This window comes from Ostrea edulis, chromosome 6, assembly GCF_947568905.1.
Source record: "Ostrea edulis chromosome 6, xbOstEdul1.1, whole genome shotgun sequence".
Lineage (NCBI taxonomy): Eukaryota > Metazoa > Mollusca > Bivalvia > Ostreida > Ostreidae > Ostrea > Ostrea edulis.
Window position 1 is genome coordinate 59,148,579 of NC_079169.1, and position 15,342 is coordinate 59,163,920.

The 15,342-nt window shown below is 36.3% G+C and overlaps 1 protein-coding gene across 1 annotated transcript in view; it reads right to left on the bottom strand.

Moving 5' to 3' along the window:
- Positions 1–4,249: 4,249 nt before the first annotated feature.
- LOC125647503 (PAS domain-containing serine/threonine-protein kinase-like) overlaps positions 4,250–15,342 on the bottom strand; it is a 30,254-nt gene continuing 19,161 nt past the window's right edge. The window contains exons 16-20 of the mRNA XM_048874188.2: positions 11,582–11,716; positions 10,811–11,010; positions 9,768–9,901; positions 7,300–7,440; positions 4,250–6,280 (exon numbers count right to left, since the gene is read on the bottom strand). Of these exons, the coding sequence (XP_048730145.2) occupies positions 6,081–6,280; positions 7,300–7,440; positions 9,768–9,901; positions 10,811–11,010; positions 11,582–11,716 (810 nt within the window). The 3' untranslated portion in view covers positions 4,250–6,080. The remainder of the gene's footprint in view (positions 6,281–7,299; positions 7,441–9,767; positions 9,902–10,810; positions 11,011–11,581; positions 11,717–15,342) is intronic.

The following is a 15,342-nucleotide window of genomic DNA, read 5'->3' on the forward strand; positions in this document are numbered from 1 at the left end:
TTCGCACACGCTTCCTGGGTGAGATGGTGTTTCACCTTGGATATTTTCTTGATGTTGAAGTACATCTTCCTTACCACGGAGTTGACTTGTATTTCCATTGATAAGGTGGCGTCCAGGGCAGCACCGAGGGTTTTAACAGTAGACTTAGGTGTCAATATTGCCTCACCAATCTTCAGACGGATATCCTTCACAAGGCACTGGTTGTGGGCACTAGCAACCACCATAATCTCAGTTTTCCCATCATTTATTTTAAGTTTGTTCACAGTTATCCAGGTTCGGACACTTGCTATGCATTCCTCCATAATGCTGACATGATAGGTCCGCTTGGCAGTGTTTTTTACACTCAAACGGCTGTAAAGTTGAGCGTCATCTGCGAACCCATGACGGTTTATGGCATATTGGTTAATAACTCTCCTGAGTGGGAGAAGGTACACCAGAAAGAGAAGGGGGCCGAGAACAGACCCTTGGGGAACTCCGGTGGACAGTGGTACATCTGAGGACACACTGGTGTTGATCTTCACCGTTTGGATACGGCCATTCAAGTAAGACTGTACCCAACGGAGTGCTGTGTCCGTCAATCCAGCCTCCACACGTAGTCTCTCCAGCAGGAGGGTATGATAAATGGTATCAAATGCCGCACTTGGGTCAAGAAGAACCAGGAGCATAGCGTCACCTTCATCCAGTACTGTTTCTACGTCTGCTTTTATTCGTAGGATGGCTGTCTCAGTGCTGGTACCGGTCTTATAATCTGACTGCAGATCATCATGTAGACCATTCCTGGTGAGATGGTTATTAAGCTGCTGTGCAACAACACGCTCGACGACTTTGCTGATGAATGGGATATTTGATACTGGTCTATAGTTACTAAAAGTTCTCATATCAAGTCCAGGCTTTTTCAGACATGGTGTAATAAGTGCCCGTTTAAGCTCATTTGAAAAGACTCCGGTTGAAAGTGATGTATTCACCAGCTCAGTAATGGTCGGTAGCACCAGTGAGAACAGTGTTGTTCTTCAAAAGCGCAGTGGGGATGGCATCCAGTGAGCAGGTCTTATTAGCACAGCTCCTAATGACCTTGTCCACTTCTTCCTGCGTCTGGATCTTGAAGGAACCAAGATGAGGCACTGGTCTGTCCAGGTCTGGAGAAGCTGTATTGTCATGGAGATCTGAGGCATCGAGACCCTGTCTGATCTTTTCAACTTAGAAAAACTGCACAAAATCGTCGGCAAGGGTCTGGTCACTGGTAGCCGGTGGTAAGGGAGTCCCTGCATTATAATTCACCAGACTGCTAATAACTCTAAAAGTCTCTTTACTGTCCGCTGCGATGAGCTTTTCCTGATAATAGCTGGACTTGGAGGAGTTGATCATATGCACCACAGCACGGGTCTGCTCCGCAAGCATCTGTCTATGCACCTCCAGGCCTGAGCTCATGGCTTTATGCTCCAACTGTCTTCTCCGTTGTGGATTGAGTCATTGTACCACGGTTTGAGGGAGTCGCCTTCGATGGTGATGGTTCGAAGGGGTGTCATGCTGTCTAGAACCTCTTTTGCTTTGGAATCGAAATCTGACAGCAGATCGTCGACATTGTTCCCCTCTTTGATGGAAGACAGCGATTCTCCTAGCTGCTGTGCCCATATTTCCACAGGGATGCACTTCAATTGCATAGCTAGCCGAGTTTTGTTTGCCAGGTGTAATGGACAGGTATGGAGTTGACATGTAACAGTATAATGGTAAGGTATCCCTATATCAATCACAGAGATTGACTTTACTAGTGAGTACATAGGGTCATTCCTTGTGAACACTAAGTCCAGAGTCTGTCCAGCTGCATGTGTGGGGGCATATACGTGTTGTTTGAGGTCTAATCCAGCCACTATGTTCTGCATGTTTGGTGTTGGACATGTTCGGTTCGTCATAATGGTACGTGTTCATGTCTCCGAGGATGCATAGTTGGGATGGAGTAGTGGTGCACTCGTGTGACAGGAACTGTTCCCACTCCTGGAGAAATTGGGTCACTGAGACCATTCTGTCGTGAGGGGGGAGGATGATACACAAGCACTAGAGTGACAGGGTGGTTGCCATTGAGTCTGACCGTGCAAGTTTCAAATGTCTTGAATTCAGGTTGAGGGGTACATATGATATCCATGCTGGCCCTGATAACGAAGCCAACCCCTCCCCTCTAGCCCCTATGGATGTAGGTCTGGGCACACCAATGTATTTGTACCCGGAGGGGCAGAGGTCATTTATATGTGAATCATCTCCTTCACGCAACCAGGTTTCAGTTATAGCCAAGCTGTCGACACACTTATCAGTGATATATTCACAGAGGGATACATCTTTTCCTGCTACAGATCTTGCATCAATCACATGCAGACTGATGGATTTGTCTGTAATGTGCACATGTTTGTTCTTGGTAGGTATATTCACTAAGTTATGTTCATTTACACCACTCAATTGTTTGATGTTTACATTTCTCTCCAGGGACACTTTCACCTGTATTCTCCTGTTATGAACAGTTGGAATAGGAACAATCTCGCTAGGCTCATCAGAGACTGTTACGGCTGATATGCGAGTGCTGGGTGTATCACATGAGATACAAACTAGGTTATCCATGTTAACTCTAGATTGTTGGTGTCCCACATATTTAGACCGCTCAACACACACTGTATGGATATGTCTAATGAGCCTGCGTCCAGCTTTCGTTCCTCTTCTAACGCGAGAATTTTTAGTATGAAAACTTCTAATTACAAGAAGCATTTTGAAAATATTGCATGGCAATACATAGCGACCCTATCGGTCGCAAAAATTATTGTACATGCATATCGCAACAATATTCAAAGTTCATTATGTAGGTTATGGTAAAGGGGAACCAGGATAGGAATGGTTGGAAATCAACTACATGTACTATTCAGATACAAAGATTAGACCAGGAAAAAAGACAAATTTATAATTAGGTTTAAATCTTTAACCAAGTCAATAAACTGTGACATGTAGGATATCATGAATAATTTAGCTATATTGTTGTATTACTGTGCTAGAAGTTTTAATGAGTGTAGTACTCTTATCTACGGAGATAAGAAACTTGGATGTAGACTAACAATCCATGCTATTTTTCTAAGTCCAAGGGTCATAACTTAATGAAAACTCAACGGACCGAGACGAAATTCAAACTTCATCTGTAACTTGTTATGGCAAAGCAATGTACCAAATATCATATGAATATCTGCAAGCAAAACCCCCATAAATACACCCCCTCCCCAGAAAACTCAATAAAATAAATGTTGTTTAAATGTTTTACAGGTGTTCACAAGGTTGGGGGAGGTCACCGCCTTAATTTGTTTTTACTGTAATCTTTTTCTTTCTCTATAACACCACATCCCCTCCCACATTAACGAAATGTGTGTAGGGTGGGGTGGGGTGTTACATTGGAATCACCCTACATTGTCTCAGATACTAGTGGGTGGATTTACCTGAAAAGTTGTACACTTTCTATTCACCATTGTTACAACTCTCAGAGATAATACATATACTATTAAATTTAATACACAGATTATGTATTTCTCAGAGAGGAAAGTTGGCAAAATGTCAGTGCAATATCTGTATCTATGATCAGAAAGTCTAGGAAACCATCTGACCTACTTTTAACTCTCAAGTAGGTCATGGTACACCAAATAAATTGAAATATGAACTGATAATGTATTTCTCCGAGAGGGAGGTTGTGACAAAATTTCAGGGCAATACCCGTGACCATACTGAAACAAAAAATAAATCTGGAAACCTGTTTGATTTACTTCTACCTCTAAAGTTGGTCATGGTGTATCAATCCAACTGAAATGCTAACTGTACTTGTATTCCTCCGAGAGGAAGCGTAGTATTGTGACCAAATTTCAACACTATACATGCTTTTGTTGCAATCTAATTAAAATTAGATCCTATGATCCGTTCATCTATTATCGCTACACAGATCACATGATCTAATTTTGCTGAGCGGATCATGGGATCTAATTTTAATTAGATTGGCTTTTGTTGTGAAAAAATATCAGGAAAACATCACCTTGGACCAACCGACAGGTGCAAAACTATATAAAAGGGGGGATGAAAACATTGTAGTGAATCATCTTTACAACAGCAGCATGTAAAAACCTGAAACTCCTCCCATTTTACACGATAAGATATAGTGGTAATCCGAGATTCCTCCCCCTGAAAAAGGGGAGACATAAATACACCTCAGTGTTGTAAAATAAGGGAGACAACATTTTGAGGATAAAAATGTTTAATAACAGCAGTTATAAAATAACTGAATCTCATATATATTTTGAATGTTACATGGGCTATATTGCGTTTGATGACTGCCAGAGCAAATCTATAATATAAATACATACATGTACGAGTCAACATCATTTCTCTAACTGATTAATATGCTATACAAAATGTCTACAACCCATTAAACAGTTAATCATGGAAGAACTATTATCCTTCATCTTTTGATATTTATAGCAAACATAAATCTACACTGCAATATATAATACTGACAAACTGATACCTAGATGTTCTTGATCCCCCAACCTTGTACCCCAGATTCTTTGTTACACTTTCTTCTAAGCCACTTTCTGGTCAAATTATTTTAAAAATTATTCCTTTACAAAGTGTCTCATAAGTTTTGCATCCCTGTTTGGCCCTTGAGTTAAGTTTGAAGGAATTTAGCTTAGGTCAACCAAAAACAAATAGCATATTAACAAGAGACCCATGTTCCACAACGCCCACCTTATCATTATATTTAAATGTTAAAAGTGTTTGGAGTGCATGCTTTAATAGTGCTATTGGGTCACTATTGTATTGAAGCATTTAAAGAATCAAAACAACTTGAACAAGTCTATTTGAAGAGAACATTTGAATTCTTTATAAATCCTATAGTTTATAATAGTCCTATTGACCATTTGTACTTTTACAGTCAACTAGTTCAATGGTACATGTACAGTATCTTTACTAGATTTCCATTAGACTAGGGTTAGTTCTGAACCAATTTGAACATTGTAACATTTGCAATTCTTGATTAAAACTATAATCAACCCGTAAATATGTCTATGTAGGAATTTAATCCCCTGTTGTGGCCCAACCTTTGCCCTAGGCGTCATCGTGTGTGCACTACATGAGAATTCTTACAAATTAAATTGACAAATTGTATCCTACGAAAGAAAATTATTTCCATTAATTTGATTTTAAACCCCCTATTGTGGCTCCACTGTTATGGTTTAAAATAATTCAAATCTACAGAATACATAAGGGTGCTTGTATACTATGTTGAAGATTTTCAAAACTTCCTAATATACTTTCCAAATATCTCCTCTTAGAAGGAAGCAATTCTTTTAATTTGAACAAGTTGACTCCTCATAAAGTTTTTCACCACGTTTGGTTGAAATTACCAATGTGGTTCTGGAAAAGGAGAAAATGTGACAAGTTAAGAACAACAATAGAACATTTTTGATTAGAAAGCTCATTTGAGAACCTAGGGTTCAGATAATTTAAAACTATGGTCACTACCTTGTAATTCTGAAAAAATTGAAACAAGCCTAAAATACATGTATACAACCTTTATATTACACCTTTGGTCATAGCATGAAAGAGAATTTGTGGTCAACCTGAATGTCAACAAAATTGGCATCATTAACATTGCAGATATATTGCATAGATTTGCATTGCTAGGATTTTACAAAACTGTATATGTTTAAATTCTTATCAACCTAAAATGAAACAAAAAAAAAAAGAGAAAAACAGCACCAGGATAAATACCAGTTAAATGTGGCACAAAACATAATTTGTCACATGTATATCTCAAAACACAATGTATATAGCTGTTAACCTCTACACACTAAGGATTGTAGTACACATCTTCAATCTCATACTAATGATTTCAATTTGCAAATAAATTTTAAGTTATATTGGTCTACAGCCTGTTCATGATAACATTCTTTCACCTTGATATATTTCACACTGTAAATGGTTAAGGGAGATACGAAGCACTGTTCACACCACTGGTCTATCAGGAAATTATTCTTCACCAAACTGGTATAAAATTCTTTCTGTGTTTAAACGTCTACAATGGAGCAATATTTGGAATCCAGCATGTGTGTCTGATAACTTGGTGGCGAGAATGAAGGGAGAGAGTGAGGAAGATCTGTGTACACCTTGTCAATATATTGGTCAGTGTGGCTGAGGGAAGCCTTGCGGTCCAGTTTGGACTCGGGAGAGTCGATTCTATTGTCTGAGGCAGTATTTCCATGAAATTCTGCAAATATTGAAAATATAAAAATTACCTTACCACAGCACTGTAACTCCAAAAAAAGACATAAAATACAAATGTGTTACGCACAAAGAAATTTAATATTATATAATAATCATTAAGATTTCATTTACTGTGAAATATTCTAGTCTAGAAAATAAATTTACATTGAACATCATTTGGATGCATACTAAAATGACTCTCACTGGATACAAATTTTTAAATTATCAACTATTAGTCAATGTTGTTGATGAAATTTGACTTGTTTATTTTTGATGACCTTTGGACACAAACTTCTTCATGTGGCTTTTCTGAAATGTTTGCGTATCGCTGCCTTTAGGCACCACAATATAGTTTTCAACTCATGTTGAAGTGTCATAAAATACTGTGAGTGTATATCATGCTTGTTTGGGAGATGCCCCCTCCCTATCAACATGTTTTTGAAGTTTAATATATTTGTGACAGGCACAGAGTGGTTCCCATTGCATTGATGTCAATGTGTCATTTTCCAATTTTAAATTTTAAAAAACCCAACTTATATAGTTTTGCTTATTCTTAGTCACTATCTTAACCTCAGTTTAATATCATTTTATGTCTTTTTTTTTTTATGTAGTACTTATTATTCTTTGTTTTACATGTAAAGCATTTTAGAGTAATTGTGTTGTTTAGATAAAGCGCTATACATAAAATGTACAATGATAAAAAATAATAATAAATTTTAAACATACAGCCATTTCATCAACAATCAAATACATGTACTTACTTACATGTAAATACATGTAGTACTGCTTCCATGGATGTAACAATAATGATAAATGACCTTTTATGCCATTTAAAATGTATGAGATCATCTCAATGTCCCTGATTTTGTGTCTGAGAGAAACAAACTTTCTGCTTTGGTGTGGGTTCTTTTAATTTCTTGCCACAGTTTGGTAAAACTTTCTCCTTTGGTGTGGGTTCATTTAATTTCTTACCACAGTTTGGTAAAACTTTCTCCTTTAGTGTGGGTTCATTTAATTTCTTACCACAGTTTGGTAAAACTTCCTCCCAGGTATATTGGGTTGAATCAACTGGTTGGTTTGTCCATAAATCTCTCTGACAATCCTTAATGGTGACCCGCTTAGCAGGACTGGGGTTTAAAAGTCCAGAGAGTAGATGTGTAAGAGCTGAAAACAAATAAGGATAATGTAATGTCAAATATTTATAAATACTATACATGTAGGAATTATGATTCCACAGCTTTTGTGAAAAGTTCAATAGATAATTAACATAAAGTCTTTGATTACTGTAATCACTCATATTTTGTGAGACTTTAGGCCAAAAAAAAATAAAGTTTCGGGCCAAAAACTTAAAGCTGTATGACCCGATGTTCATGTATTATTTTTGTACATAATTACTTTAAAGCAGATTAATTACTTTATAAAGTTATTAACTTTCCCTTAATTACATGCTTGAAAACATCTGCATGTAAAAGAAAACAGTGCCAATATTATTTAGAAAGTAAATATAGTGGGTACATATATAAATCATCCCATAATAGACGTCTATAAATAGACCCACGCGCGTCAGGGGAATCCTAACATGATGTATTAACTTGTACCCAACTGTCTAGTTTTAAGGCTGAAAGAGTGTAAAACAATGATTTTCTAAGAGGTATTTGATATTTTTATTTCTATTAAACTTATGGTACGGTACTGTTATAACAAAATACACAGCTTTACACAGATTAGACCACCGATGATCTGAAAGATTGAACTGGTCACGTGACTGTCACTTGAAATGGCAGAGTGGTGCGGTGATTTGTAAACATCGATTTAAAATCAAATAATTTGGGTTAAAACAGGTGAAATAATTTATGATATGTCGTACAGCCTCATAACTACATACATGCGATGATTTAATAGCGTTTTTATGAGATGGAAAAAAATATTGTAATTCGGACCATACAGCTTTAAAATTTTGATGAGGCAGGCATTTTTTTAAACTCGGCTGTAGTATGATTTATCTCTCTTTTTCATGATGACTGTAGAATGAGTTACCTTTTCTTTCTCATGTACATGTTTTATTAGGGCTGCACCAGTATATTGAGATCTTGATATGTATCGATACATTATGTAAGTCTTTGCCAAGTATCGATACATAACCTTCGTTACACCTACCGATATATTTCTTTGCGTATTCAGGTTAACTTTCAATATTTTTAATATTTATAATAATGATTGGTTTTATATAGCGCCTTATCCAGCGTATGCTGCTCAAAGCGCTTTACAATTATCAATGTACATTATTACCCCGGCAGACCTTATATCAATCTAGAACTTCCTCAGCTTCCTAGAAGGATACAGTGGAAGCTGCCATTACAAGCGCTAGAGCACTAACATTCTAACAATATCTTTCACTGTCTATAGCCAGGTACCCCTTTTACACTTGGGTGGAGTGAGGAAATTCATGTAAAGTGCCTTTCCCAAGGACACAACGTCAGTCCTGCCGCGGCCAGGACTCGAACCCACGACCTTTCGGTCGAGAGTCTGACGGCCTAACCACTCGGCCACCGACGCCATAATGCAAAATGTCATTAAAAAAAATCCATATCCTGGAACTATTTCAACAATGAAAAAAACAAAAACAAAAAAACAACAAAAACAAACAAGCAAAATGCAATCTGTGTTCAGCAGTAGTCACCACTAATTTAATATTTCATTTGCAATGGCATCACAACATTGCGTTAAAGAACCTGATCCCACCTCTAGTATATCGGACTATATCCAGGGGTCCGTGTTTGTGCAACTCTTTCTATTTTGTATTCCTTATAGGAGTTATGAGATTGATCACTGTTCGGTATCTTTACCTTGTGAATGATTGTAATTCTTTTCTTTTTTTTAAAATTGTCTCCGGAAGAACAAAGAAAAAGTTGTTTTATGTTTTTATTTTTTGTTGTTATCTGTTTTTTGTTTGATTTTACATTGATAAATAATAAAACCCAATATATCATGTATCGTTAAATTTGATATCGTATTGTATCAAATTTTTCTGACCAATACTCAGCCCTAGTTTCTATAGGATAAGCAATGAAATTTTTATTTCTATTAAAAATAGCATCACATAACTTACTATTAAATTTACACTATCATTTTTAAACACCTGCACATAAATCAATATGCATTCAATAATTATTTGATAAAAAAAAAACCCTATAATTTTATCAAAACCTTCTGACAGTTTTACATAATACCTATAAGTAAACAAATATAAATTGAAAAAAAAAATCCATGGGGGTACCTTTCCAACAGATGCAGTGGGGCCTGAGAGACTAATGACTAATTTTTTGGGGCATTATTTTGGAATGGAGGTTTTAATTTATCTCTTGAGACTTGGAATGGTGGTTTTTATTTACCTCTTGAGAATTGGAATGGAGGTTTTTATTTACCTCTTGAGAATTGGAATGGAGGTTTTAATTTATCTCTTGAGAATTGGAATGGTGGCTTTTATTTACCTCTTGAGACTTGGAATGGTGGTTTTAGTTTTCCTTTAATGGTCTCCTCCACATCAAAGAATGGGTTTTCTCCATAAACCAGTGTGTATAAAGTAACGCCCATTGACCACATTTCTAGTTCCGGACCCTGGTACCTGTCACATCATAGAGACAAATGAAGTGTCAACAATCATAATAACTCAATAAAGTCGCAAGATCTTGTCACTAATACTGAACACACATAGAAATTACTGGGTTCATACTCCACACAAATCTGACACAGTAAAGAGGACATAACGGCTCTTTAACATTTTATTTACAAACCCATGCCCTGTTTAACAATGTATGTGTAGTGTATGTACTTTCTTCATTAAAGATATTTGTCCTGAGTGAATAAGGCAAGACATTTTCTATTAATTGGATTACGGAATTTTTAAATTGGATTGGTCGATCCGTGTAAAAAAAAAAACCAACAAAAAAAATCCTTAAAACAATTTTAAACATCTTTGTAAATTGAAAAAATAAAATTACTCTTACTAATATTTTGTTTGAACATTTTATTATGTTTTTGACACAAATTATTTACATATTAATGAATTGTTATGCTGTCTCTGGCCAACTTTTACCTGATTACCATGTGTTTTAATCTGGATAAGAAGGGCACATTTCAAAACAAACTTGTATTCAAAACCCAATCTATATTAAAGCGAAACTACGATCAGTTAGACGATCAATATCACAAAACAATAAATTTTCATGATACATGTACATTACCCATATTCTTCATAGAGATGGTCACTTCTCATTAAATTTTTTTTTTTAATACTTATTTTTACCTCTGGCTTGGGGAAAACAAATTGGAAATTTGAATTTCGTCTTCTTTTTTTTTTTCCCCCTAAACATAAAAAATTAAGGTTTGGTGGATCCGTAATCCAAATTATAAAAAAAAATTGATTGTCTAAAAATTGGTGTACTGTGTGGAACCATACATGTACATTCTACACTGACCTGCTTCTCAACAATACCTACCTATTTCCCAAGAGGACTTCAGGATTAACACCTACCTATTTCCCAAGAGGACTTCAGGACTGCAGTACTCCATGGTACCACAAAACGTCCCAAACAATTTCCCTGGCATCATGTAGGCTGCAGCTCCAAAGTCAATCAACTTTATCCGGAAATTCTCATTAAGAATGACATTCTCGTCCTTGATGTCACGGTGAACGATATTTAGGCTGTGCAAATAACCTACCCCTGCCACAATCTGACAAAATTGATTATGCACATTATACATAAAATCTTCATATATTCTCATAACTTAGAAACAGTGCAATACCCCATATGATCCGAAATCTAGAAACTTTTAATAATTTTGTTCACTGACGTAGGTAGCCAATCAATTTTCGGGTCATATGGGGCTTTAATGAATATTTGAAGTGTGTTTGGACACAAGTATAGTACGAAAATATGTTAGGAATTTTTTTTATATTAAATTCATGAGACATCAATACAAGAATACAATGATATAAGGCCTCAACTGAATCAAAGGTTTTTATAAGGGGTGGATCTGTAGCTCTTCATAACAAAAGGCAAACCCAGTTAAGTTCTTCCTAACAAAAAGCAAACCCAGGAAAGCTCTTCATAACACAAACCCATTGTACAAATACACTGCATGTATATTCAACTGAAAATCTGTCTCAGGACAAAGGTCAGAAACTAACCAGAACAGTCATGGACACTACTATATCTGCACACGCTCTTCAGTTTTCAATAACAAGGGCATAATGATTCTACTGTACATATAGAGGTCAATAACAATATGGCAACAAATTTACCTGTCTGAAAATATAGCTGGCCAGAGCTTCGTCCATCAGTGGGGAACGGTCAATGAACTCGAACAAGTCCATACCACTGCCATGTTTCTCCATCACCATTTGGATATAGTCTTCATTCTCAAACACATCTATCACCTGAAATTCATCTAATGATGGTAATTGGGAGAGGAAATAAATACACAGAAACCAACAGTTCTTATATGTACAGTATTTTGTTATTAACTGAAAACATTATTTCCGGCCAACAATAACTAGACATCATTGTGATGGCAAGCATCATAGAAGGGCCCTGCTTTGTGGCTTTATTTGCTATGTATAAGGTCCATATTTAAACTACATGTAATTTCCAAACACAAGTCAACAAAGCCCAAACTCAAACTTGATCTGTAACCCATTTTTAAATCAATAGCTAAAAACAGTCTGGAAAACAAATTCCTGAAATTTATTAAGTTCAAGGTCCATAACTCTTTCAAAAATAGGTCAACAAAGCTTAAACTTAATTTGTACCCCATTGATATAAGTTTAGGTATTTCTAATTCAATAGCTGCAGGGATAGCCAAAAAATGCAGGCATGGACAAATGCAGACTGATCACTACAGAGCACCCCAGGGGCCCTATGAATTGTTGTGTTTCTGCTAATACCCACAACAAATACAACTGTACATGTGTAAGTAGGAAATAAAATACAAATATTTTCTCTACCCTTACTGTACATAAAGAAACACTCAAATCATTATCACCTTGCACGTCTATCAGCATACAAAACATGAAAGGTTAATTTTTCAGTCTTAATTCAACTTTATATGTATTGATATGGATACCTCTGAAGCAAGTACAAGTGTCCATTTTAAAACTGTTTACTTAATAATCTCTTAAACAATTTCTTAAAAAACAAGATGCATTTGTGAAACAAAATAATTCTGGAACCCAGTAAGAGATCTTGCCACAAAGAAAATACATGTGAAATATGAAAGCCCTGTCACTAACCATTCAAAAGTTATGGCCAAGGTTAAAGTTTTTATTAAAAAAGTCAAACCCAAAGGTCAAGGAGTTCAATGGTAGAGCGTTTGTTTTACTTTGTGACCGGGAGGTCGTGAGTTTGAGCCCCGTTTGTGCCATGGTCACGTCAAACCTAAGAAGTATAAATATAGGTAATTGCTCCTTCGCCAAATGCTTGTTATTTAGAAGTGAGAATCATGGGTCCTTCTGATATGACCTTAAAGGGGCTGATTCACAATTTCCCCCAAAAAGGGTTTCACAAAAAATTAAGGTTATAAATTATCATAGAAGCTCATTTTAGAGAGTTTATTTGTTTTGCAAACAAAGATTGTGGTATGCTATTGTTTACCAAGTTTTCAAAAGAAATGTATTTCCATGAAAGGAAAGTTGTGACTTCATTTGAGGGCAATACCCTATCTATAACAAAAAAATCTGGAAAACTGTATGACCTACTTTAAGCCCAAAAGTAGGTCACAGTGCACAGATCAGCTGAAATGCAAACTAAACTTGTATTCCTCTGAGAGGAAGCTTGTGACTAAATTTCAGGGCAATATCTGTATCATTAATGAAAAAAAGTCCAGAAAACTGCTTTACTTATTTTTAGCCCTAATGTAGGTCACAGTGTACCAATCCAGCTAAAATGCAAACTCTCTCTTACACTTCTTGAAGGAGAATATATGACCAAATTTCAATGCTAAGTCCGGAAAACACAACCTCAGATGGACAGCACCATAACATAATTTGGTTCGTCTCCATGTTGTACGTATACAAACTTTGTAGGATAAAGAGTATAATTTAGTATTGGTCAGGTTAGCAGAAATATGGCAATTTTTAATTTAGGCCATATCAACTTTAACAAACCAGTGCTTGCATCAAGTGATTTCTTTTTTAAAGACTGGAGTTGTTATTGACTGCTCTGCCCCAAGAATGATCATAACAGTGGTTAATTAGTACTTTGTTTTGGTACCTGTAAAGCATTTTGGCAGCAATGGCATTGTACTGAGTAAACCCAGAGCACCATGAACAGGTTATACAAATAAGGTCTAGATGGTCTGCAACATAACCCCTATTATTATGTTCCCCAAACAAAGTTTGGGAACATATTGTTTTTACTCTGTTTCTTATTATTATTATTATTCTTTTTCTCCGGTACTTTTTTGTCCGGTAGTGTTCTCAGAAACTACAAAAGGGATCGATATGAAACTTTCCAGGATGATAGTATAGCGTTTGTAGATGTGCATAGTGATAGTCATTGTGTTTGTAAGTGCATGCACGCGCGCGCACGTGCTTTGCAATTTTGGTACAAAAAATGGAAAATCAGAATATTGAAGGAAGCGATATAAAACCTAAAGAGGATGATAGTATATCATTTGTACATATGAAAAATAATAGTTATTTTGCCAGCACACGCACGCATGCGCGTGCACGCGCATTACAAAATTTGTACGCTAACTTTGGAATCAGTCTAACTTTTTTGTTGTTCATTGAAATGGCTTGAAATTCATATCATAGGTAGATATTGAGACCCTTAACTGATTTACATGGTCAAAATTACCAATTTGCACACGCATGCACTTCATTTTGATTGGATAATGCTAAAACGTTTGTAACTCTCTTATTTATGAAGCGAATGAGATGATATTCACAGCATATGTAGACAATATTTGTATCTATATGTTGGTGCAACAAAAAATGCCAACACACACGCGCATGCGCGTGCAACGTTTTTTAAATGTTCAATTTTTAAAGGACGATAACGTTTTTGTTTTTCATCAAATTCTATTCATATTTGGGGTTTAGATGTATCTTGGTACTCCTTACAAATTGCTGTGGTTAGAATTACTGCTCAGCACGTGCATGCACGTGTGCTGATTTCTGATTGGACGATTTTAAAATCGCTATAACTTCCTTATATTTGGTGGAAACGTTATGAAATTCATACTGTGGGTATATGATACAAATGCCTGTTGAACGACATCAACAAAAATTCGGAATCATACACGCGTGCGCGTGTATGCACGTGCAACGCTTTCTTTCATTTCTTGGTACTGAAATGACCATATTGAACGTACTACATGTAATTAAAGGCTAAAATAAAATGATTTTTTGCTATAGATTCACAAGGACATCACTTTTTAATTGGGGGAGGTTTGGGGAACATCTGTAACGGTCCCCGTTACAATTAGAACTAGTTAAATGTAAAATTTACTTCATTCCAAGAATCTGCCATATATATACCTTGTGTATCAAATTTACATACAAACATAAAACGTGTTTGCAAAATGCTTCCCCAAGAGTAACAAGTCCTATTTAGGCAACTGTTTACTTTGACCATGAATCAGAGTTCTTGAAAAGTGTCGGTAATGTCGGATTATCCGATAAAAGTAGTAAATGTCCGACACGAGTTACTTAATTGTCGGTCCTGATGGCCGATATAAGATCGGGATCGAAGTCCGTTTTTTACCGGGAAAAATGGCGGCCATGTGGCCCATAAATTTTCAAACCGATGCTAAATCCGGCAACACATTGAAACGTAAACGTGAGGAATCAGTTGTGGGGAACTACGAAGAGAAGAGAAACCGATTGTATCTCCGTCTGGCAATCTGGGAGACAATGGTTTTTATTTGCAGCATTTTTACCTACTGCTTGATGACACAATCTGCTCAAAGTCGAAACTGACGAAAGACCAACTACACTCGGGCTTAAGTGAGAGAAAAAGTAGTTACAACGATTGCAGAGGCAGATGAGAAAGAAGTTGAGAG